This window comes from Zootoca vivipara, chromosome 2 (assembly GCF_965207765.1).
Source record: "Zootoca vivipara chromosome 2, rZooViv2.hap1.1, whole genome shotgun sequence".
Taxonomy (NCBI): domain Eukaryota; kingdom Metazoa; phylum Chordata; class Lepidosauria; order Squamata; family Lacertidae; genus Zootoca; species Zootoca vivipara.
In genome coordinates this window covers 79233294-79258211 of record NC_142584.1, presented here as the reverse complement: position 1 = coordinate 79258211, position 24918 = coordinate 79233294, and the positions used below count along the sequence as shown (strand labels likewise).

At 42.7% G+C, this 24918-nt stretch overlaps 1 protein-coding gene across 8 annotated transcripts in view; it reads right to left on the bottom strand.

Annotated features, from left to right (window-relative positions):
• Positions 1–2005: 2005 nt before the first annotated feature.
• Positions 2006–24918, bottom strand: part of CACNA2D3 (calcium voltage-gated channel auxiliary subunit alpha2delta 3) — a 503883-nt gene continuing 480970 nt past the window's right edge. For 3 of the 8 annotated variants that reach the window (XM_088662250.1, XM_088662249.1, XM_088662251.1), the window contains 3 exons: positions 3891–4003; positions 3030–3112; positions 2006–2446 (listed from right to left, as the gene is read on the bottom strand). In XM_088662250.1, the coding sequence (XP_088518376.1) occupies positions 2354–2446; positions 3030–3112; positions 3891–4003 (289 nt within the window). In that variant the 3' untranslated portion in view covers positions 2006–2353. Of the gene's footprint in view, positions 2447–3029; positions 3113–3890; positions 4004–24918 lie in introns of those variants that run through there. The other 5 variants (XR_015948236.1, XR_015948235.1, XR_015948238.1 and 2 more) reach the window with 2 other exon arrangements.

Below are 24918 nucleotides of genomic sequence, written 5' to 3'. Positions count from 1 at the left end.
GTTTATTCTTTGTAATCTGCCTTTTTGGCCAACAGTGAGAGAGCATGGGAGTTGTAGTACAACAGTGTCTGATGGGCACCATGTTGACTATCCCTCATGTAGGCCCTAGGTGCTCAGGGCCCTTTTTGTTCAATTTGTGAATTGTGTGAGCCAATAAAATAAGAGACAGAAGAAGTTAAATAGTTGCTATCTTGAAAGTAAGTTCATATCAAACCCCAGTGCTTTTTTTCTGGGGGGAAGCAGGGGTACGCATAACCCTAAACATTTTGTGAATCTAAGTTTGGACTCATTGAGGGGCAGTATTTGAGTAGGAAAATGAGAGTACCCCTAAACATTTTTTATAGAAAAAAAGCACTGTCAAACCCTATAATATACAGTATGCAGGCCTATAAAATAAGTTTGTTTCATTTAGAAGCAAACTTGGGTGTTAACCCGAGATGTAGTGTGTGGTTATAGTGCTATTTCCCGATCCATCCTCGATGCTGAACTTTTTTTGCAGTACATACATACATACATACATACATATGCAGTTGGCAAAGATCATCCAAAGATGCTTTTGCTAGAAACTAGAAAAAGCCAAATGTAAAAAGGGTGAATTGGGGGAGGGGGGATATGTTGTGTTAGTCCCTTGAGCAAAAATAAGTTTTGTGGCATGTTAAAGACTTAATAAATGTCGTCCATATTCCTATGTATACTTGCTTGGGAAAGCAAATCCCATTTGACGTCAGTGGGGCTTATGTCTGAGTAAGCATGCACAGGAACAAGCTGCATAACAAAGAATTATGAGCGAAGGCACAAAGAGTTCCTTTAGGAGAGAAAAAACTACAAATGCTCCGTCTTCCACCTTGATCTCCAAACCAGAAGGGGGTAAAAATGCCCACGGCCTGCAGGGTTTCAGTTCTGAGGGGGGAAATGGTCCTTTATAGTTGCTTACACAATGAAACAGTTACTGCTTCCTTTGAATCAATCTGCCTCAGGCAGCCACCTGTTCAGGACACATTGGCAGAACTGAAAGGAGGCCATGGATTGAGAGTTCTAAGTGACACAGATGCAAGAGAGAGAGAGAGAGAGAGAGAGAGAGAGAGAGAGAAGACAGCACAGCTGTGAAGTCTAGGGCTGGCAGGAGTTTCAAAACTCTTCTTTGCAGCAGAAGCATCTAGCACACTTTATTCGATTTAGGGTCTGGCCAGACTGGCCTTAAGCCTCATTTACTTGTGCCGGATTGTAACAGCCCTAGTTTTTGCTACGCAAATATGAGGAATAACTGTGAATAAATACAAGAATCTTGCGGCTGAATGTGAGTGATTCCCTAACCCATGTTTTGTTAAGCACATGTCAAGAAAAATGACTGAATCACTCATATAGATTTAAGCAATGATAGTCTTGTGACATTTCTAAATAATATGGTTTCCAGCAGGGCTTAATTTAAATTAAGAACTCTGGTTGATCAGATAGCTCTACCCGTGAGAGTTTGCATCATCTATCGTAAATTGCAAAGTTTTATCTAGAACACATCAGCAAAGACACAGTGTTGATGAAAATGACAAGAAAATGACAGTGTGGCATATAACGTTTAATCAAAGTGGCAGGAAGGCTGATCATTCCCCCAATACCTGTATTCTAAAGCTCAGTATTTTTACATTTGCTGTTGTATTGTGTCAAAATCAAACACGCTGTCAAATTAAAAATGGGCAAACATTCACTAGTCTGATTTAGAATTGATTAAGAGAAAAGAAATCAGCATTAAGTGTTGTGTGTGTGTGTGTGTGTGTGTGTGTGTGAAGGTTAGTCCCCAATCAGTTCCCCAATTTCCCCAACTGATTTCCCCAATCAGTTCTGAATCAGGCTGAAAGGAGTCTTCACACATTCAGGGTTATCAGTAAGCTTATAGGTTCACTGCGTCTCCCTGTTTTCACCCGTGTAAAATGTTTAGGAGGGGTTAAATACAATCTTTTGCACCGGGGCTTGCTTCATAGCTAGGTTAAATCAAACACCTGCTAGAAAATTGTGATTTTAATATACTTTATTTAAAAAGTACACAGTTTTAAACCGTTTTCCATGGAACAAAGCAGAAAATAATGACCATCTGTTTCTATCTAATGAAGTCCTGTTCTTGATGAATTGTGACTATTGTATGGCAAATCCATCTTTGCATGATGCACCAAAAAAAAGATAAATCTCTCTCTCTTTCTCTTTTTACATAATTTGGAGAGTTTATATCACCCCACCATTTAAAATCATGAAATGCTGATGTTTTGACTATAGTTTCATGTCTTCTAAGTTGCACCTTTTCTCAGTTCACAGTTTATCCATGTATTGTTTAGCATGCCAAGTGATTGCTTCTCAGTCAGTGTCACCTTGAGAAAATGGCCAGAAGCAGAGGAAGCACAAGAAGAGTAGGCTTAGCACTCAGGCCTAAAACACCACCACATTCTCTGGCATTCTCCTGAAAAAAAAACCAACAACCACAATAAGTGAAGCGGGAGAAAAGCAGAGCGTTACAATTGTTCAAGCCAATATTTACTAACACACACATTTTAATAACACATTATTAACATTCTAAGCTAAATGGAGTGTGACCCTTACAGCTTTCCTTAACCTTTTCTCAATGTTAAAAACCATGAGTGTAGATCTGCCCACAGGCAAAGACAGGAAGCACGCAGTCCCCTCTTCACTCATCAAATGACTGATCTGATAACAGGGGGAGGGAGCAACACGAATAACCACCAAGGCATTAGGCTCTGCACACCCCAGCACACTCTCTCTTTTCTTTTTGGACCCCCTGCCACCAAAATCATTGGATGGGGCGAGAAAAATTTGCTTGGGGAGGCAGTTCAGGCCCCTAAATGGGAGTTTAGCCACCCCTGTTTAAGAAGGGAATGTGGGAAAGTCCTTCCTGTGTGTACTGAGTCTGTGATAAAAATGAAGCATCGTAGCAGAAAACAAAGGCAGTGGGAGATGCAGAAAAGGAACAAATACACTTTCGTTCATTCTTAACACACCTTTTCAATGTAAACCAAAGCACATACCTCAGGATGAAATCCATGGCAAGACTCTGGACGTCTTCTAATCTTGTGGGATTTTAAGCGTTCACATTTTAGGGATTCATTATGTTCTCAGAAGTTAAGGATATGCATTAAAAATCAGAATTTATCAAGCTCAAAGAAACACCCAAACCCCTCTAGTCCAGTGCCTGTCACAAAATGGGAGCATCTACTTGCAATACTACCCCCTATAGGTGCCAACTCCCTGGGGCCCTGGGTCCCCCAGGCACCTACATATTTCAGTGCATGGTACCCACAGTCTTGGGGCCAAACTGGCACTCCTGTTTGGTGCAGAGGTGTGTCCTGACATCCACAAAGCAAAAACAAGATAAGTTAAACAAATTGGAATATCAGATTTGCCACCCTTCCCAGTACCCTACTATTAAAACAGATTATCTAATCTAACATGCTATCAAATGAAACCTCATCACTTCTGCTACATATACAGAAAATATAAAATAAATTCATCAAATAAAGATACAGTTTTATAATCTCTCTCATTTACTTTTTCTGCATTCTGGACTTGCTTGCTTTACCAAGAACATCACTGAGGGAAGTGCTTACCAAGAGCCCCAAGCTTGCCACAGCCCCAAGCTTGCCACTGCCAACACCCCCCCCCCCCAGCAGTGATGCTTCTGCAGAGAGACGATGGCTGCAGCAATCCTGCTATTGTTGAATTAGCAAGTGCTCGAGATTTGGCTTTCTTGGTTACAGAATTGCATTTGTATGGGGGCAGGGAGGTTGTATGCAGTGAATTAGCAAACCAATTTACTTTGAACACTTTACTAAAAAGTACGTATTCCCATTGCTTGCCTGAGGTCGTGCCTGCGTCAAATAAAAGGATATACCTTATTTCTATTGGTTCCATGGTAATTGGCAAAACAGACTCGCAGTCACATTCATTACTTACTACCACCATGAAGAGATTGCTGTTTTGAATTTGCTGGATAACGAAGGACCTGTGAAAATAGAGTCAATTTAAATATCAGCCAAAGAATCACAGAGGAAACAATCCTGCATATGTATGTTTACTCAGACATAAGCCCTACTGTGTTCAAAAATGCTTACTACCAGTTGTGTGTACACAGAAACAGAATTCCAGCCTCGATTTCTAAGGTACCAGTAAAGATTAAGGCTTTCTTCACTACCGGAAGCTCAGTGGTAGAGCATCTGCTTTGCCTGCAAAAGGTCACAGGCTCAATCCCACCATCTCCCTGTCTGCAACTCTGGACAGCCTCTGCCAGTCAGTGCAAATAATACTGAGGTACACAGAATGTGTCACTTATGACCACTATTAACAGAAGATAGCAGAAAGTATTTCTTTAAAAAATCAGATCAGAAGAATCTCTGTGCAACAGCCCACTAGCCATGGCAATAAAATAAAATAAAATGTACCGAAAGATAGAAGTAAAAACTTGCGGTAACTATACAAAATACATTTTTTGGAGGTTTACATCAATGATCAAATAACAGATCTTATTCTAATTGCCCCTGCTAAAATTGTTGCAGTTTTTGCTGTCACCTGATTATCTTGATCTGCTAGAAGAAAGGGCACAGGAGCAGTGGTTGAGTGACCCAGCATGGACAGTGCAAGCCAGAGTGCAAGCCAGAAGCACATGGGCCACTGACCCAATACTGCCATCTCCACATGGACATAACTGTTTTTCCAGCTGAATTTTTTGACCCTCAAGTACAGCTGAAGGTACTGTGGAACGCCCTCCCATCAGATGTCAAGGAAATAAACAATACAGTGGTGCCTCGCTAGACGAATTTAATTCGTTCTGTGAGTCAATTCGTTAAGCAAAAGATTCGTCTTACAGGGCATTCGTCTAGCCAAGGCACCACCGTATCTGACTTTTAGAAGACATCTGAAGAAGGCAGTCCTGTTTGGGGAAGTTTTAAAGTTTGATGTTCTATTGTGCTTTCAATTCTGTGGGGAGCTGCCCAGAGTGACTGGGGAAACACAGCCAGATGGGCGGGGTATGTTTGTATGTTTGTATGTATGTATAAATATTATATTATATTATATTAATTATATTATATTTATTATATTATATCTTGCACACGTGAAAGCGCATCTGAATTTTGGAATTGTTAAATTTTGCAAATATTGCAAATAGGGTGCCAATGTGTCAAAATCACTAGGTGGAAAATAATCATACCATGGACAGAATTTCCTAAATTATTCTGTTGCTCGATATCATATAGGCACTGTTGAATTAAATTATTTGCTTTACTTAAGCAAAGTGTTAATAACTGTTGTGGTGATAAACCAGAAAAGTAAACTTTTGGTTGACAATTTTAGTCCAAGTGCTCTCATGACAATCTTGCGATATTGAAGGTAGTAGACCAGTGGGGTTCAAATTTAGCTGAAGCCATTTAATTACCGGTAAATGTCCTACACCAAATCTATAATTCAAGTGAGGAGAGATTTCCCTCCAAGCGCAACGATGCATTTGGAGCAGGAAAAAAATTGCCTTAGGAACTTAGACTGCACAGCTTCTGTAGACCCAAGGTGAGCGCCTGTCCAAATATGAGCCCCATATAATAACACTGCTAGGGGTTTAGGTTTAAACAGTTCAAGTGCTGATGGTACCTTTTGTACAAAAAAGCATGTCAGAATTTTGGCTATTTGAGATGCTTTTTGCTTTGCATATTTCTGATGTGTTCCCCATGACCCTAATTACTGAAAAATAAGGCCGAGGTATTTAAAGACTTGTTTGATCAACTGATTATCCGTATACCATCTATGGGCCCTATAGATTCTTGAAAACACCATGACTTAATTTTTTTGTAATTCACAGCCAGCTGTTCTCTTTGGGAGTATCCTGAGAATGCCTTCATCAGTCTTTTTAGGCCCACTTTTGTTTACGATACGTAGAAGTACGGCATCATCTGTGTATAATAATATATTTTAGAATAATATAATTATTATAAAAATAATAATTATGTGTATTATTATCATTATTATTATTATTATTATTTTGTGGCCAATTTAGGGGCATAATAAAGGTAAAGGGGACCCCTGACCATTAGGTCCAGTCGTGACCGACTCTGGGGTTGCGCGCTCATCTCGCATTATTGGCCGAGGGAGCCGGCGTATAGTTTCCAGGTCATGTGGCCAGCATGACAAAGCCACTTCTGGCAAACCAGAGCAGCACATGGAAACGCCGTTTACCTTCCCGCTGTAGCGGTTCCTATATATCTACTTGCACTTTGACGTGCTTTCGAACTGCTAGGTTGGCAGGAGCTGGGACCAAGCAACGGAAGCTCACCCCGTCACAGGGTTTCGAACCGCCGACCTTCTGATCAGCAAGCCCTAGGCTCAGTGGTTTAACCCACAGAGCCACCTGGGTCCCTTAGGGGCATAATACTTCGGGGATATTAAACTCTGGATAATATCATCTATATATAAATTAAACAGTGCGGAAGCCTTGCTTAACTCCCTTTGTGGCTGGTACAGATCCTGTGAGTTGCCCATTTGTAGAGCAATGCACTTTCAGCACAGTGTTTTTATATAGACATTTAATCAAGAACAATACTCTTTTATCTATACTTGAAGAGTTCAACTTATTGCACAGTCTTACTCGAGAGATTGAATCTAATGCAAGTTTTTAAAAGTAAGTCAACAAAGTATTTTAAATTAATCCATAGATTTTAAATTAATCCATAGATTATGTGCGGCAGGAGGTGGGGAGAAATTAAGCATTGAAAGAACTGCTCATGCATGATGTAGAAATATCAGGGGCTTAGAAATTACATCTGATTTCAAAAGGCTCCTATAAAAGTCTATCCTTGCCCTGTCAAGAAAGGCGCATCCCAGTGTTCTCCTATCTTCCCGCAGTGGTACTGTGGTCAACCTCTATGCTAATCTTTACATCAGTTCAGTATAACATGCTGTGACATGTATTGCCACCAAATCCAGAATAGATGTTTTCAGTTTGGTGGTCTGGCAGGGAATGTCTGAAGTTAAGTGAGGACTTGACCATGTGTAGATGTGGACAAAAACATAGTTCCACTCAGACGTCTCTACTTAAAATACATATTGTCTTACTAAGAAAATGCTCTGCTTTTTCCAAAAATCACAGAAGATTGGGGGGGGGGGAGAGACGGGAGACGTGAAAGGGAGGACGGCCTCTTTGAACCAATTCTGGGAATGAAACAACTGGGAAGTCTGCAATTAAAGTATCATCAGCAGAAGGATTAAATGCTGCTTGGTCTTCTTCAAACTTACGGAATAGCCATTAAAGTTACACTTACCCCTATCTGTAGTATGAGAGCTTTGTGATGATAAACACAATGTGCATTTTACAGTATCTCTCTCACACACAGAGTTTGAACTTTCTACAGAAACCTCCAAGCAGCTGGACCATGTAGGGAGGCTGACATCACTGCAGCGTAGCATCTGTGGCTTTGTGTGTGGGAGAGAAGGGGCCAATAAAAAGGAAAAAGGAGGAAAATTCTTTCACAGAAAATAACAGCTACATTTTTATATACGGTGCTATCTCAGAAAGTTATAAATGTATCGGGTCTCGAGGGGAATAAAATGCAATTCCCGTTTATCCATTTCAAGAACTGAAACAACCCAAATCCTACATGTTGTGCAATATTATATGGGGATTGTATGTGTAAAATTAGCTTAGGAGAAGCCTGAAAGGAGATACTCTGTAGTGTTGACACAATTGCTATTTGCCTTGAATCGCTCAAGGGATATTTTTTTAAAAAAGAGGGTTTGGTTGGGGGGGGGCTGCCATGTTGAGGTCTGACTACAGTACGGTATTGTGCAGACTGCCCCACGCATGGAAATGCTGCCAGAGGACATTCAAAGCATGGGAGGAAATGTAACTTGACAAGACACTGGTGGGCTGACACACAGTCTCACATCGGGCATGCTGAGGGTGTACTGTAGCAGCTTTCATGCTAGAAAACATTAAACCCTTCCCTAGAGCTTCACCTACCTCACGGAGCCAGCGTAAAAAAGAACCGGGCTTTAAGGTGGCAGTTAAGTGTACATTAGATGTCATTGTTAAAGGGGAAGGATTTCTAGCAATTGCAGCAAGGAACCCGCTTCCGGCGAGTTCTTGGTTTTCAAAGAGAGCTCACAAATATTTGAATCGGCACCTATGTGTGCAAGTTTTATCTGAAGGCGAAAACAAAACAAAAACCAGCAGGAACACGGGGCACCTTGCTACTAAACATCTTGCCAGATCATGTATTCCCCCCCCCCCCCCAGCCAGATACCCAACAGCCAAAGAATTAATGGCTACTTCCCTATTTGAGACAATACAGCATTTAATGTAAAGACCCAGATGAACCCCCTCCCTAGTCCACCAAGAACTGATTGAGGTAACACATTCATGTGCTGACTCCTCTGATTCACAGCAAGTTTCAATTCAGCTGACAACACACTATGAAGAAGAAACCACCCCGGCGAGAGCCAGAGAAAGGAGGGTTTCAAAGACAAATCTGCAAACCTACACCCTAGACCATACCAAGTGATTCATGCTTCAAGGTACATTTAGAAACAGATAATAAGCATCGTCATCAGAAAAACAACATCTCACCTCTTGCGACCTTCCGTATGTTTCACTAAAATAAATCTTCCCATGCTGCTATTCAAGCTTCAAATATTATACCGCTGGAGATCAGGTAACCTTCATTGGCTCCAGCTGATCCCAGTTAGAACTCCATGGACTAGAATGGATCGGATTTCTAGAACTGGGCTGGCAGGTCATGAGCATCAGAGCCGAACCACTTTCAAGTCCTTTCAGGGCTACGCCATCCTACTATGACAAAGCTTTCTGTGTACAATAAATAGACCACACACAGACCACGTGCTGTAGAAACTGCAGATAAAACTTTTTGGGATTTCCTCAAGTCGCTCTTATCACAAAGTTTTCATGTGTGCATAATTTAACAAAGTATTGGCTGCTTCCCCATTCCCAGAGCCTAATCTCGACACAAAGCTGCAATGGTGAATTTGTATAAACGCCCAGGCAGTTCCATGCTGGGTCATAAGCAAAGGATTAGGTTGTCACTGTCAGATGAGGATGAAAGACGTGGCTGGAGTAGTGCTCGGTCTGTAATCTCCGATGGGCAATTCATCAGAGGAATTTATGCTGCCTTTCTGCTCGGCAGAACAGCAGGTCACATTATTCACAAATATGCAATGGGTTTCCCATTCAGTAGATTGACTTCAAACAGTTATGATGCCTGGGAAAAAATTGCTGAGATATGCCACATGGTATGCTTTCTGATGCATTTCAGGCAAGCTCTCAAACGCATGTTTTTATTATAAAGGGTGAAACCCACAGACTAGAACTGGGAGTTATAGCTTCACTTCTGGACATGACTGGACTCCTCAATGACATCATTCACGGCTGCCAAGGCTGGGTCCTTAAAAGGGCGCTTGTAGAGTCCAGAGCCATGCGAAATGAAATCATTTTTTTCTGGTGTGGCTTTCTACATTGCTGCACCATTGTGGCGGAATAGTAGTACAGTAGTAGCAGCAGCAGCTGGTTGGTTATAAGTCTCCAAGTGACTTACAACACACACATAATCAGTGCAAGCTCTGAAGCCTGCCAGATGGAATGATCCTCTCTTCTCCCCCCCCCACCCACCGGCACTGCTGTGGGGGTTATTCCAAAACCCTTAGCCAATTTTGGGAGTGTGGGGAGGGTGCAGGGGCAAGAGAGGGGGAATGCCCCATTGCTTGTGCTGACAGGACACATTAAGTGAATCCCACCCATTATGTTGCGAAACAACATTATTAGTTGCGAAACAACTCCCACAACAGCCACAGGGAGCTTAGCAGCACACTAATAACAAAAGATCGCCTTTGTCTATCAAAAGTCTGGATGGGGAGGAGTTGGCATCAAAACAGAGGCACTGAATGGGCCAGGCAGACCTCACAGGGGAAAGCATTCCACATTACTTGAGCCACCACTGAAAAGGCCCTTGTCACTCCTCTCTGAGACTGCCCCTGAGGTGGAACTTGGAGACAGGCCTCAGAAGAAGAGCTAAGAGGCATTCCAGAAGGTGCCAGGGTCCTGAGCCATTAACAGCTTCAAAGGTCAAAACCAGCACTTTGAATTGGGCTAGTAAAGTTGTAATAGATTGGTGTTATATGATTGCTTAACTTTAACCTGTTGGCCATCAGGCAGCTGAATTATGCATTAACTGAAGCTTCTAAATCATTTTCAAAGGCAGCCCCATGTACAGTGCATCACAAGAGTCCAGTCCAGTCATTAGGTTACCAGAAGATAGATTACTGTAGCCAAGTCATCCCTGTCCAGATAGTGCCTAAGCTGATGGAAGGCATTCTGAGCCATCAAGCTGCACCTGATGAAATTCTGCTTTCTATGCAGCACTTAAAGAAATGGAGGCAGTGAGAGATTTTACTTTCTTGGGTTCCATGATCACTGCAGATGGTGGCAGCAGTCACAAAATTAAAAGACGCCTGCTTCTTGGGAGAAAAGCAATGACAAACCTAGATAGCATCTTAAAAAGACATCACCTTGCCTACAAAGGTCCGTATAGTTAAAGCTATGGTTTTCCCAGTAGTGATGTATGGAAGTGAGAGCTGGACCATAAAGAAGGCTGATCGCCGAAGAATTGATGCTTTTGAATTATGGTGCTGGAGGAGAGTCTTGAGAGTCCCATGGACTGCAAGAAGATCAAACCTATCCATTCTGAAGGAAATCAGCCCCGAGTGCTCACTGGAAGGACAGATCCTGAAGCTGAGGCTCCAATACTTTGGCCACCTCATGAGAAGAGAAGACTCCCTGGAAAAGACCCTGATGTTGGGAAAGATGGAGGGCACAAGGAGAAGGGGACGACAGAGGACGAGATGGTTGGACAGTGTTCTCGAAGCTACAAACATGAGTTTGACCAAACTGCGGGAGGCAGTGGAAGACAGGAGTGCCTGGCGTGCTATGGTCCATGGGGTCACGAAGAGTCGGGCACGACTAAACGACTAAACAACAACAATGCAGCACCTCTTCTTCTTCTTCTTCTTCTTCTTCTTCTTCTTCTTCTTCTTCTTCTTCTTCTTCTTCTTCTTCTTCTTCTTCTTTTATACCTCGCCCATCTGGCTGGGTTTCCCCTGCCATTCTGGGCGGCTAAAAGGTATACTTAAAGGTATATGAGCCTTCTTATGGCTTGTATGGTAAATTACACTCAATGCATGAGTAATGCCTTCTCACTGTGGCCTTGTAACAGCACTCCTTAGGCGACAAAGCAAAGGCAAAGGGGAAGAGAGACATAGGCCACAATCATTCTTCTTAATGCCCTACCTGCATAGTGGTTTTGGCTAACACCTGGAAGGTGCTCTGAGCAATCTACAGATGCCTACAAAGAAACCTACTATTAAGGGAAAGGGATTGGAGAAGCGATGGCGCCTGGTGGTCTCCCAAAGCCATAACCCTTGTTCAAGCTGGGTTAAAAAGAAAAAATGCATTTTTGTGGCTGCAGCATGAACTAAATTAGACTAAATCTAGGTTGTGGGGAAACCAGTCTTTTCAAATCATTTAGAAAGGTTTATACTTATGGCGTATCCTCAATTCTCTGATTTTTAGGGCAGGTAAAGTTATTTTCTAATCTCTTGTTTCTATTTTCAGGTGGAAGCGAAGATGAGACAGTGGCACCCAAATCCACTGACAGCAAGCTCTAATTTGAACCTAAGGCAAGCAATCTAAATATGGATTGCATTGGCTCTATGCAGTCAACAAATACAGTTGCAACTTTGGTGAAGCTTGTCAAAATACAGGAGAAAAATGAAAAGCAGAAGGGATCCCATTGCAATGGCTGCAAAGGAACATATATATGACACACAAAAAACAAAACCCTGCATTAAAAAAAGTGCTCTGCTTTCAAAGGATTCTTCCAATCTTGGATTTTAAGGTACCCTCAGGATTTCAAGGGAGAGTACGTTCTGAATCACCTGCTGAGCTAAGGTGACATTTATGTCACTAGCGATTTGGGAGCTCCAGCTCAGAGGAAGATAAAGGTTTCTTTTATTGAGCTCAACAACTGGTCTAAAAATCAAACGGAGGTCTAATGTTGAATATTCATGGTGAATGTTTCATGTTTAAACAAGAGAGCTCTTTTGAAGTGAAGTGATGTAAATCAAGAATTTGAGCCGATGCCTTTTACAACACTGTCATCGTCAGCATCACCACCAACTGCCATCTGAGGCAAGGCAATGCCACAATAGATAGCAGCAGCATGCGAGGAACCTTTCCTTTGGAAGCCATAATTCAAGACGCTTCTTAATTATCTCCACTTGTTTGAGACTACTGCTGAATTTAAACCAAAGGATTTCGTGTGCAGAAAACTTCCTGAAAACAAAGCCTCGAAGACTTCAATTTTCTTCATAAAAAACAATGTGGAGGGGGGGGGGGAAGATAAATCATTCAAAAGAAAGAAAAAAACAAATACTAGATTGCTAGCAGCCCATCCATTAGCACAGGGGTATGTTCAGGACCCTAATCTTCCCTCTCCCAGTGAAGAACCACCTCAAGAGCTGTGATGGCAAAAAGAAAACAAATCTAAAGTTTCGGGAAGTTTAATGTTTGATGTTTTACCGTGTTTTTAATATTGTCTTGGGAGCCGCCCAGAGTGGCTGGGGAAACCCAGCCAGATGGGCAGTGTATTAATAATACAGTGGAACCTCAGTTTATGAACACCTCGGTTTATGAATTTTCGGTTTATGAACGCCGCGGACCCATCTGGAACGGATTAATTCACTTTCCATTACTTTCAATGGGAAAGTTCGCTTCAGTTTATGAACGCTTCAGTTTATGAACAGACTTCCGGAACCAATTGTGTTCATAAACCGAGGTACCACTGTAATAATAATAATAATAATAATAATAATAATAATAATAATATAGTCACATTGCTGGGGCATATGGAGCCCAGCATCCTGATCAGGAGGCAAAGCCTCCCCTTGCTGGTCCTCAGACTGATCGTTTGATGTGCAGAGAGGTGGTGAGGGAGGATAAAAGCATAAAAAAACTAAAAAAAGACTGGTCAACAACTGGTTTTTCTGAAAAGTTTATTTTGGAAATAGTCAAATAGCTGAACATTTCGATAAGTTACGCCCTTGGTCATGTGAGCCTTTTCTCTGATTGGACAATCCCCCTTCTTTGGACACACATTCCCACAGACCACAAATGCTGCCTTTATATTTAGAAGTGAACTTGTGCAGGTGCCTTTCATTATGGCAGGCTGCGGGAGATGGAGGGCCCTTGGACTGCAGAGTGCCAAAGGAGGGGCATACCCAAAGAACAAGGAGAGGCACCAGAGCCAAGGTAGGCTGCCCAGAGGGAAAGAGAGAGCCTCTGATTCTTGACACTCATGGTGCCACTGCTTCTGCAGCATAAGCAAGGGAAGAAGCCTTCTCTCGCGTGCCATGACAAGGTCATATTTGACAATGACCCTTCCCAGGACATTCTGTACAAGATCTGAAAGTAGCTGTCTTATTACAAAAGAATTTCAGAAATAGACTGGAAAGAGAAGTTGCTGAATTGCAACTTATTACCAAACTTAAAACCATGGAGAGACCTGGTCGGAATAGAGACATTGGATTCTTATCTCATTATACATGATAAAGCTATTTTTTAGCCATCTCACCCCTTGCTTTTCCCTGTAAGACCAATTGCAGTCGCTAACAGTCGTCAACAGGTTTACCACTCCTATCAGCCAATCACCCATTCCCACCACCCTTCTGAGTAATACCCCTCCCCACCCTCTCAGGGATGTACCCAGGATCAAAGCTAGGGGGGGGGCAAGGCAAGCCATGGTCATTTGGAGGAGGAGTCAAGGCACAGGAGGGGAGGGGCCATGATGTGGGAATATGGGCGGGGCTATAGGGCCCGCGGGCCCGCGGCGGCAACTGCAGCGGCCGCCTTGTGCTTCTTGAGGAGCCTGGCAGCTGCAGACCTCAAAGTCAGGGACCCAGGAAGGGAGGGATGGCGCCCCCCCAACCTGCCCCAGAACTTCACCTCCAAAGTTGCACAGAATTAACTGCCCAGTTGGCAAGTTGGAACCCTCCCCAATTAACCCCTTCCTCTCCACTCCCAAGTGGAGTCCCCAGCTCTTCCAATTCTGGTTCTCCATTCCCCCCTCCGTGTTTGATCTAGGAAGAGCAGCAGCAGAATGAGCTGAACGAGCGAAGGCTGTGGGGAGGCAGCCCGGGCGAGCTCCAGCAGGAGGGTGTTGCGCTCTCTCCCCTCCTCTCCCTCACCGTGTGCGTTTACACGGCGGCAGTGGCCGCCTCAGCCAGCAAACAACTGTGCCCACCGCCACTCGCTCTTTCCTCCAGCCCCAGCGGCACGTTAGGAGTTTATTCTCCTCAAGCAGTTTCTTCCCGCGCTGAGGGTAGGGGTGGCTGGGTTGCCTTTAGGTTTTTGGGTTTTTTTAGGGGCTGCTGTGGAGAGGGAAGGGGGGTTTAAGCAGCTCGCTTGCCAAGATGTTGCTCAGGCGTCGCTCTTATGAAAGTTAAGGGAAGCAACTCCGCAGCTTGAAGTGATTTTGAGGAGGTGGGAGGGGGAGAGGAAGAAATTGAAAATGGGTTTTAACTGGGTGGTTTTGCATAAGGAGGCGCGGGAGTGTTTCCCTTTATTTTTTGCAGCGTAACCCTCCGTCCTATGCTCCCAGATGTCAGTGGCGGGGGGGGGGGAGTAGAGAGGAAGGTCAGGGCCCGATCCGGGGGAGGCCGAGCGGCGGCGGCAGCTAGGAGGCTAGAAGGTGGCGAAGGCGGCGAGGGCCCGATCTGGGGAGGCAAGGCCAGGAACAGCAGGAGGCAAGCGGGGCAGTGCCAGTGAGCAAAGCACGAGCCAAGAGGGAGCCTCTCAGCTTGCGCGCCAGTTTAAACGGAGCCGGGGGCCCGGCTACGCTCCACCCCCAGCCACCCGATTGGCTGGCGATGACGTGGCCGGGATCACCCAGGAGGTGTGGTGAACGTCCACGCCCCCTGGAGGGGAGGGGGCGATCTCTTTTTACTCTGGTAAGAAAACAGCCGCGGTTTGTTTGTTTTTTGCGCAAGCTGTTTTTATACCATTTTTTTCCTTTTACCATTTTTTTTCTTTTTTTGCTTCTAGGGGGGGGGGACACCTGCCCTGCCTGTCCCCCCTGGGTACGCCCATGCACCCTCTCACTATATATAAGGGTCTGGTGACTTCTGTTTCAGTGTATCTGAAGAAGTCTGCATGCACATGAAAGCTCATACCAATGACAAACTTAGTTGGTCTCTAAGGTACTTTTTAAATTTTGTTTCGACTACGGCAGACCAACACAGCTACCTGTAACTAGAACCTTCTCATCAGTAAGAGTCACTCCTGCCACAACTAAAGATACCTAGCAAGGTGTTCCCTGCTCTTGCAAAGTACCAGAATCCCCCATCATTCAGGCCAGGATGATATATCACTCTGGAAATACAGCATGATCAAGCAACAGAAGTCAGGAAACATCTCAGGTTTATGATTACCAATAAGCCAGGCATTATGACCAAACGTGTGTGGATGTGTGAAGGGCCTGTTTATTTCAGGGACACCTGAGGGCCTCCTGCTATGTATGCCAGGTCAGTTACACAGATTTCTGGATTGTGACTTCAGTTGGAAAAAAATGGCAGGGGCATGAAGAATCTAACTTCAATCCCGATTAAACAATTTAAACCTGCAAAATCAACAATGAAGCTCCCCCCCCCCCCAGGACGTGAGTTCACTTTCAGAGGATCAGGATCCAAAGAACCAGTCAGCCAATACCATGAACCCAAGGGATAGGTGTGTTTCAAAATGTGTGAGATCACACTGCTGTGGGGAAAGGAAGGCCTAGTCTGCTATTAAAAAGAACAAAAGCCCAATAGGGACTGTGGGCCTTGTGGGTAGCCCAAAGAAGGCTTCTAGATGGCCACAGTGGCTGAGAAACTGCAGGGCTCATTGACTTCCTTAGGTGCTATAGGTGCTGGGCACCTGTTAAAACAAAGGCCTTTTCCTACGGGGTCCAAGACAGGCAGCTAACTTTCAGTCATTCTATTTTAGCTTGCATTCTTTAGTGGTTACTATGGGATCTCATTTCATAGCTGTCACATTTTGATTTTTCCTATTGTTGGTTTAAGTTTAAAAAAGAAAACACACATGCACACACACATACACACACATCAGGATGTCGTAAATGGAAAATGATGTACAGCCTATACTCAAATATCTGTTACTCACATAATTGTCAGTTGCATAAACCAAACCCTAATGGAGTGGAACAAACTTCAACTGTTCAACATGCAGATATCTGTTGTTCTGGTTTCCAAGTCCTGTAATGTGTTTTCCAGGCTGCTGGCGATACTTCTAACTCACATTTCTCTCATATCCATTTTTTTAAAAAAAGAAAAGAAACCATGAATGAGTGTAACATCTATATTGCCGTCGTAAATTAGGCTGCTCAGGTTTTTGAACAGTAGATGAAATAGAGAATGGAACATTTTGGGACAATTTAAAATAATAATATGTATTCCAGTAGCTATGGCTCAGAGAACCTTAGATTTAGATACTTGAAAAGATAAATCTTTAGGTCAGACTTTGTCTGAAGCATTCGTGCCTCTAGGTCCATTCAGTCATCCCCTCCATGTGCAGGATGTGTGAACTGTGTTTATTGGCCCTGCTTCTGAAGTCCACCCTGCTCGCAGCACATCCAATGAAACATCTGCAATGTATGCTATAGATGCATAGGTGTTCTATAGGATTGGGCACCCTGTGTGATTGGGTTTCCTGACTGTGCAGTGTGCCAACAAGAGTAAGCTATATGTGGTGTGCTGCTGAACACATGGATGTGAGAAGGCAGGTCACCAAGGTGTGACAATGTAAGGGTGCAGCCACTGAGTGCAGTTCAATGTCATTCTTCTCTGCAGAGCCTACACATAGACAGAACAACTGAACACACCCCCTCCAGTGATACGGGGCCCATTGTTTCTCTTGAAAAAACGATTGCTAAACTGTCTGAAGTTTTCTATTATAGTGTGCAGAGAGCAGGACTGAAGCATTCCAGATTATAACAGCAATTGCTCTTATAAGATCCCACACTTTGCCTTTCCTTTTCCAGGATAATACAGGAAAGCAGATCTTCACATCCATCCCCTCCAATGCAGCACTTAAAGGAGGAGGACTGGAGATGGGAAAGTTGGCAGAGTAGAAGAGGTTCTTTGCCGTTGTGCAAATGCTCAGCCTCTGACCCAAAATACCTGGTGATCAGAAACATCTCCTGCTGCACTCTCCCCCTCCCCTTCAACAGCAGCAGCAGCAGCAGCAACAACAGACACAACAAACTGATATGGGCTGAATGTTTTCCACTGACAGGGGCTGAAGGTTTGTGTGGGAAGCCTCCACCCCCAACAATAGGTTCATGGTCAAAGAGTAGTAAGCTTGCTCCTATACCACCCTTCAGCTCTAAATCACACGTGGACGGTGGGGAAAGTATCTTGGACTCAGGGAATTAGTTTTAATCTCCCTGTATAATTTAGTGAAACAACTCTTATTCTACGCAGGAAACGTTATCATTTGTTTATTTTTCATTTAATTTATATCCCATAATCTTTCAAACTGAATCTCCTGTTCCAACAGCAGTAATGTTTCAATAGGATTGTTGCATTGTGTATTTTAATTGTGGATGTTTATATTTTAATGTTTCTGAAACTGGTGTTTTACTTTTAAAAGCCTATTTGGGCATTAAGCAGTATGTAAATAACAGTAGCAGCAGCAGCAACAGCAACAATAGCCCACCCATCTTCTCCAAAGGGTGCCTAAGGCAACTAACAACATAAAACCCAGTAAACCACATCCAATAATTTAAAAGTTATAAATATATCTAACCACTTGCAAAGGCCTGGAGGAACAAGAATGCTACCTCATCCTCCCTGATCTCCCCCAGGAGGGGGTTCCAGGAATGGGGTGCCACAACTAAGAAAGCTTCCTCTTGCATTCACAATCTCCTTTATCATCCACAGGGCCTCTGTCTCTGTCATAAACTATGGGAAAGGCACTTCTTCAAAGAAGTTGGAACACTAATAAAACAATAGAACAAAACAGTGAATAAATTTTATTTTCCACAGCCACATTAATATATTGTTTGGTGCTGTGTATGCAATAAAAACATTTCCTCTGGCTTGTGAACCACTTTTGAGTTTTTCCCAGTGCTGAAGGTATATTCTACGGTTACTGGAACCTCACATTCTCTGACATGCAGCACCAAGATCACGGCAGATGGCAGAGAATGCCGCATTCTTGCTTTTAATCAATCAAACATTGCTAATCAACTGCAAAGATTTATTATTCACTAAAACAAATCCTTACCTAAATAAGGGCTGATTCATAGGAATATCTAACTTTTTAAAGTTGGCTGAAATGTATTCCTATTCCAGTTTTAATCAATTTTCTTAATACAAACAATTCCTCCCATATATTTCTAGTGATTTTGCTGAAAATATTATGACAATAAAAGTCTCCTTGTGTTTAAAACGATCCCCTCCCTATGTAAACTATAATCATTAGGTTTAACTTTTTCTGCGGTATGTTACAAATGGAAAGTCATTCCTTGGACTTTTCAGCAATGCCTTGTTATTAGTATTTTACAAGAAGAAATATAGCCAGTCCCAGATTGTGGATGGGGAAGAAAAGGTCTAGTCATGGGTGAGCTCCCCTCTGCTAGCTTCAGAAAGCATTCAGTTTTTCCAAGCTTTTTCATAATCTCCTTGGAAAAACTTTGGGTCTTTCCAAGCCATTTCTGTGAAAGCTCGGAAAAACCAAACATGGGAAATTGTCTCCAGTTTTCCCTGCCACCCTTTCAGTCAAAGAGGACTTTGTGAAGACTTGGGGAAACTGGTTGTGGGAAGGGCTCCCTATAGCCAAGAGAAGCCATGCCGGTTTCTTCTTCACTGGACCGGATGTTACTGAGCATGCTCTAGGTCAGCTCAGCCATTTCCTGCTGGAGGTTTTGCGATTTGTAGTTTGCTTAGGGAAGGCACTGAAGTTCACAAATGACAAGGTTGGAGAAGGCGGAGATGAGAACATCTCCTAGGTAAAGGTTTGTCTTTGCACATTCTATCAAGGCACAAAATCACCAGAGAGAAACTAGCATTGCAGAGCTAAAAACAACAACCCTGTTTGATAGAAGAAACACGCCCTGCCAAAACAGATCTTTGCAACGGACATGCATACACGGACTCCTCCCCACAGAAAGGAAACTGTAGAAATGTTGACACAGTTTATCCCTGCAACAGGTTCTCCACTGTTAACATTAAATTGGCAAGCCGATCCTACTCGGATATGCTGACATAATGTTCATGCAATGGAATCTGAGATGTTGGAATCGTCTAGTGGTTGGTGTTCAACTCCTCATAAGTATTTGGCTACAATCCTAAGGATGCTTATTTACTAAGTTCTCATGAAATTAGTATGACTTAGGGCTCATCCACCCTTACCTTTTGCCCCATGCTGTCTAGGAACAGCTCCAAGTTATCCTGGTCCACGTCAGAGTGCTTCTCTTTCTCCCCCTGCCGGTTCCCCCAGGAAAACCTTATCTTTACTGCTGAATTGGAGCAAACAGCAATTCAGGTTTTCTGTGGGTTGCTGTTTGCTTTAATTTAGCGGTAAAGTCTGAGTTTCTGCAGGGAAAGTGACAAGACCTACTCAGAGCAGATCCATTCAAATTAGGGTGCCAAAGTTAGTCATATGCAGTAACCTCAATGGGTCTACTCAGAGTAGGACTAACGTTGGCTCCCACTCATAGACACTGGATCCGTATTTACCTGTCATGCTTAGAGCAGGCTCATTGAAAATGATGACACCTGTGCTGACTCTGAGTGTGGCTATGTCTGGATTCAACCCACATTGACTAATCTGCATGAAAAAGAATTGGCTTGAATGGAAAAGCACAGTGATTGTTTAGTTTCTTTTTTCTTTTAGGTGGGTGGGGCATGTAGCTTTCCAGTTTAAATAATCGGTAAGAAGGTGATCTGAAAGACAGAAACCCTGTCAGTCAGAGTGGAGAATAATGGGTGAGATGAACAGAAAGTCAGACCAGGCATGAAACAGGTTCCTAAACTGTAATAACAAATATTTGCCTTTATATCACTATATGAGCATTTCAGACTAGACATTGCTGTTGTTATAAGTCTGGGGGTGGGTGGGTTGTAAAGGCAAGCACCCAGAATCCCTGGAATCTCACACCGCTCAGAGATTGGGGTGTTATGCTGAGAGGTGGCTGGCTGAAAGGACTTGAAATGATTTTTGATAGAAAGAGTTATTGCTATTAAGAATTTTTTTTTGTTTTCACCCCAAAACAAATTACAAAATGATTTTTTGGTAAGTTTACAAAATGCTCCTTTAAAGAATCTGCCATGTTTCAAATTCTTATTTGAAGTACAAATGCATTCAAGAGTTTCTTTTGGCCTCCTTTGATCTGCAAAGCTCATTTAAGTCTCTAGCATTGATGAAACCTTTCCAAAGCAAACAGATAAAAGGAGGATCAGAGCCAACACATATAGATTTGTATGGTTTTGACACCTCATCGGGCAATCTCAGATGAAAAAGTGGCAAGCAGATGTCTTCTTGACATTGAGATGTTCTGTTGCACACTTGATATTGAAGATCATAAATGTGCTTTAAGAAAAGAGAGATACAGTATAGAACAAAATCAAAATCAAACAAAATTAAAAGATGATGGGAAACATGTTTCATTTTACCTATATTAAAGCTGTGCATTTTTATAAGGTACAGAACATTTATTAATTCCCATCTATCTTTGGCATGTGTTAAAATATCCAGAGAAAATCCTTTGCCATCACACATTTCCAGCTTCTTGCAGAAACTCCTTGGATATACCGGTATTATTCAATGGTTGCAACTTATACATTATGAGATCCTCATTCTAAAATATTTTTATTTCCTGGTGGGGAATATGAATCTTCCCTTCTGTCATAGCTTCCAAACAACTGTTCTCCGAACTAAAAATGAGTTAATATCAAAGTACAATGATGATACCCAGCTACTCTTTATTACGGTCGTAGACCAGCATAAGGAGGGAGGGGTACAATCTTTTAAAATCTAAAAACAAAACAAAAACGAGTTAAAACAGAATATCTCCCTATCAAGGAGGGCTATTATTCATATCATGTACTGCATGCATTGTAATCTGTGAAACACAACCCAGAATCAGAATAACAGAATCATAGAATTATAACGATTTATAAATTGTTTTCTCCATGTAATACATATAGCAGAGATTGAAGACCTTGGTTCCCACTTAAGGAGGGTCCCCTCCCCCATATGCTATTATGGCATTATACTGTGTGAAACCTGTCAAGATCCGACATTATATATGACGAAAATCAAACAGAACATAAATGGGTGCTAATTTTAACACATTTTAATGTGGTTAGCTGATCTGTTTACAAGTAAACAATATATGCAAAGGGTATATAATTTCCCTCTCTCATAAGGAACTGAAATGAAAGTTAACATTTTACAGCAATTTGGCAGAGCAGCAGAAGTTAATATCCTTTAGCAGCTTATGGTATTTCTCAGCTTTAAGTGGTTTATTTTTTTAAAAAGGCATTTTAATGCTTACAAGCAATTCTATTCACAGCACTAACTGGTATAGGCCTTTATTTATTTAATAGTTGCTGGGTTCTGCAGAAATTCATTCTAAATTAGGCATGAAAAACTCTCACACAAAATTCTCAGTGGTAGCTACTGCCTGCCTATGCCCTGGATAAGCATATATACCAGCTTTGCTGAAATTTCAATATAATCTGCCTTCTTTTCAAGCCAAATGATGCAGAACAATGTCGCCCTTCAGGAGAGTTATAATTGTACCTGATACGCAGCAGTAACTTTAGTACAAAAGGTTTATCACTGATGCAAATCAGAGGCACTGACTGTGCTCACACCTTTAAGGTGTATAGTATCCCATCTTAAAGTTCTGGGCTGGGTTTCTTTCTGGGTGTTGTCTTACAATAAATGTCAGCAACCCATGGCCAAGGTATACATTATAACAGGCACATGTTACTCTTGTAACTCTACTTTTGTAGCTCTATTCTTTCATTTTATACTGTTGAATGGAAATTGTAATGACATCACACAACATGTTTCCCTGTTCTTGTGAACCAATGATACAACACAGGGCCAGGAAAGCATGCAACATAATTACATGGGCTGTTTGTTTTAGGCGTTACACAGAAGAGAGAAGAGAAAGCGATGGAGAGCTTCCAGTTTTGTTCTTCTATTAAGATCTTGTTTGGCCCTTAGGCTTGCTAAGGGTCCATCCATACTTCCATTTATGCAGTGATTTCAAGTGATTTTAAGTCATGGGTCCGAGAGGTGGGGTGTTTTTTGTCATGGGACAAACAGAAGATTAGATGGGCCCTTAGTTAATTATTTATTCCCAATATTTATTCCCAAGACTCATAGAATGCATATAGAGTTTCTACACTCTCGGAGCTACAAACTGCAAACAGTTGGGGCTGAAATCTATTCATAGAACAATTCCATGACTGTTTACTCAGAAGTATGTCTCCCTGTGTTCAGTGGGACTTACTTCCTAGTAAGTGTGTTTAGGATTGCAGCCATAGTCCAGGAAAACAGCTAATGGCATTTGGAAAGAAGTAGCTTGTAATTTGCTCCAAGTATAGCTGGTTTGAATTTTTCAGTGGCGAACTTGTATTTCTGTGAAATATGCATTTGCTCCTTTGCTCCTATAATCGCACCATCACAAAAAAGTGTAAGGATGTCGAATGCCACCACACAGATTCCTCCTAAGACTGGTGCTCTATCATATCAAAGCCAAATCATTTTAAGGACCCTGCTATTTAGACAAAAAAAAAAGCACAGGCAAACAGAGTCCTCAGATGAACTTCACAAAATCAAATCTCAGCTCCCAAAGAAACTGATCAACAGCAGTCTCCTGCAGTACAATCTGATAGCACACACAGTACAATCTTTGGTCAACAGACCACAGACCTTGTGCGACTCCTGGATGCCAGGAGAAACATCTTCTTCCCTTTGCATACCAAACAGTTTACAATCAACCTCAAACCAATCCCTGATCTCAACTCTCTTTGATAATTCCTTCAAGCTCTTTCTTTCTCCGCCTAAGTCCATCAAGATTGTAAAACTACCAAATCTCCCTTCCTTCCTCTCCATCTCTTCCCCTGGTTTGATGTTACATTTATTTATTAATTGAAAGTTATATACCAGTGTTCACAAAAAAATGTCATGATGCTCTTTTCCTACTCCATCATAGGAATTGGGTAACTGGGACCCGCAATCCCCTTTCTGCCATCATCCTATGTACGGTAGATAACTTTAGGAAAACTATAACAAAGCCTCCATCTCAGCTCAACACCTTATACTACCTTTTCTTCCACTATCCAATGAATATTACCTATTCGTATGTTAACAAATAGCACAGGAGGCTATTGCTACATTCCATGCCAGATATATTCTGCTCCCTCAGAAGGCAAGGCTAGATCCCATGGACTCAAGTTACAGGGAGAAAGTAGGTTTCAGCTGAATGTCTGGATGGTAAGAGCAGTGCAACAATGGGACCAGTTACTTTGAAAGGAGGTTTGCTCTTTCTCTCTGGAGGTTTTCTAGCTGGACAATGGTCTGTTGAGGATGCTCAAGGTGTGGCTTTCCTGCACTAAACAGGAAGATGGACTGGATGCTCAACTCCATTCCAGAAAATGATTGAGGGACCCCCTGGTTCAGATTATCTTCTGCATGTGGAAAGGGGAAGCTGAAAAGATGGGTGGAGGTCTGGGAGCAAGTCCAAGGACTACTCCTGACGTCACCATGAATGTATTTGGGAATAACAACATTCTAATAGTCCCCCCTCTGTGTCCAAAACTATCATAAAGGTGAGTTAGTGGCCCTGTTTTATTTCTATTGTGTGCAATCTTTAAAGATGCCATTGTTAAAATTTAACTAATGCTACAGATTTCAAAACTACTACAACAGACAAGAGGGGAAATCATTTGCACCCTGAAAAGGCAGACATATAAGATGGGGTTGAACTGGGCCACTTTTATTTAGACCTTAAATTGAAATCAGCAGAGGGGGATGGCTATGGGGAGGGAACTAACTTAACTGCATAACTGTAGACATTGGGTGACCCACCCTTGCCTAAGGAATTAGGGCACAGCTTCCAAGCCTGCCCCGACTCCCGGGCCACACCCTGAAGGTGAGAAGGGAGGCCTTATCTTGTCATGCCCCACCTCGGGACTGCAGAACCCCATGTGGATGAGGGAGTTTGGCCTCAAAGGAGGCCCCATCTCTCCTTCTGAACCGTGGAGTCCAAGAAGAGACCCTCGGGGCCGACTCATCACCTAAAAGCTGCCTAAAGGGCATCACCAGGCTAAACCAAACTATTTATTTTCCTGCACCTAAACTGCCCAAAGTGACCAAATCAAGATCAACCTATTTAAACAACACAGCATACCATATAGCACTCCGTCCCGCTATTCAGTGTGAAGCAGGCAAAAAAAACACTCGAGATCCAAAATGCAGATTGGGAAAAATTCCTACATGGCCCCCTACTGGGAGACAGGCAGGGAGGGATGAGTGCTGCTGCAAACGGAGACGCTGGAGGGAAGGCAGATTGTCCCTTAACAGATCAAGCCCTGCCCACTCACTCACTCAGGCCACCATAGAAATGCGCCAATTGGGGCAGGGAATTTTCCTTCTCTGCCTCTCTTGCCCAACAGCTCGCAAAAGCGCCCAGCCTTCTTGGCACCATCTAGGCCTTTTGACTGAATGTTCATATGTTACCGAGGCTGGTCTGTGAGATGTGCTCATTTTTCTTCTCCATAGGATCAAGATTTTAC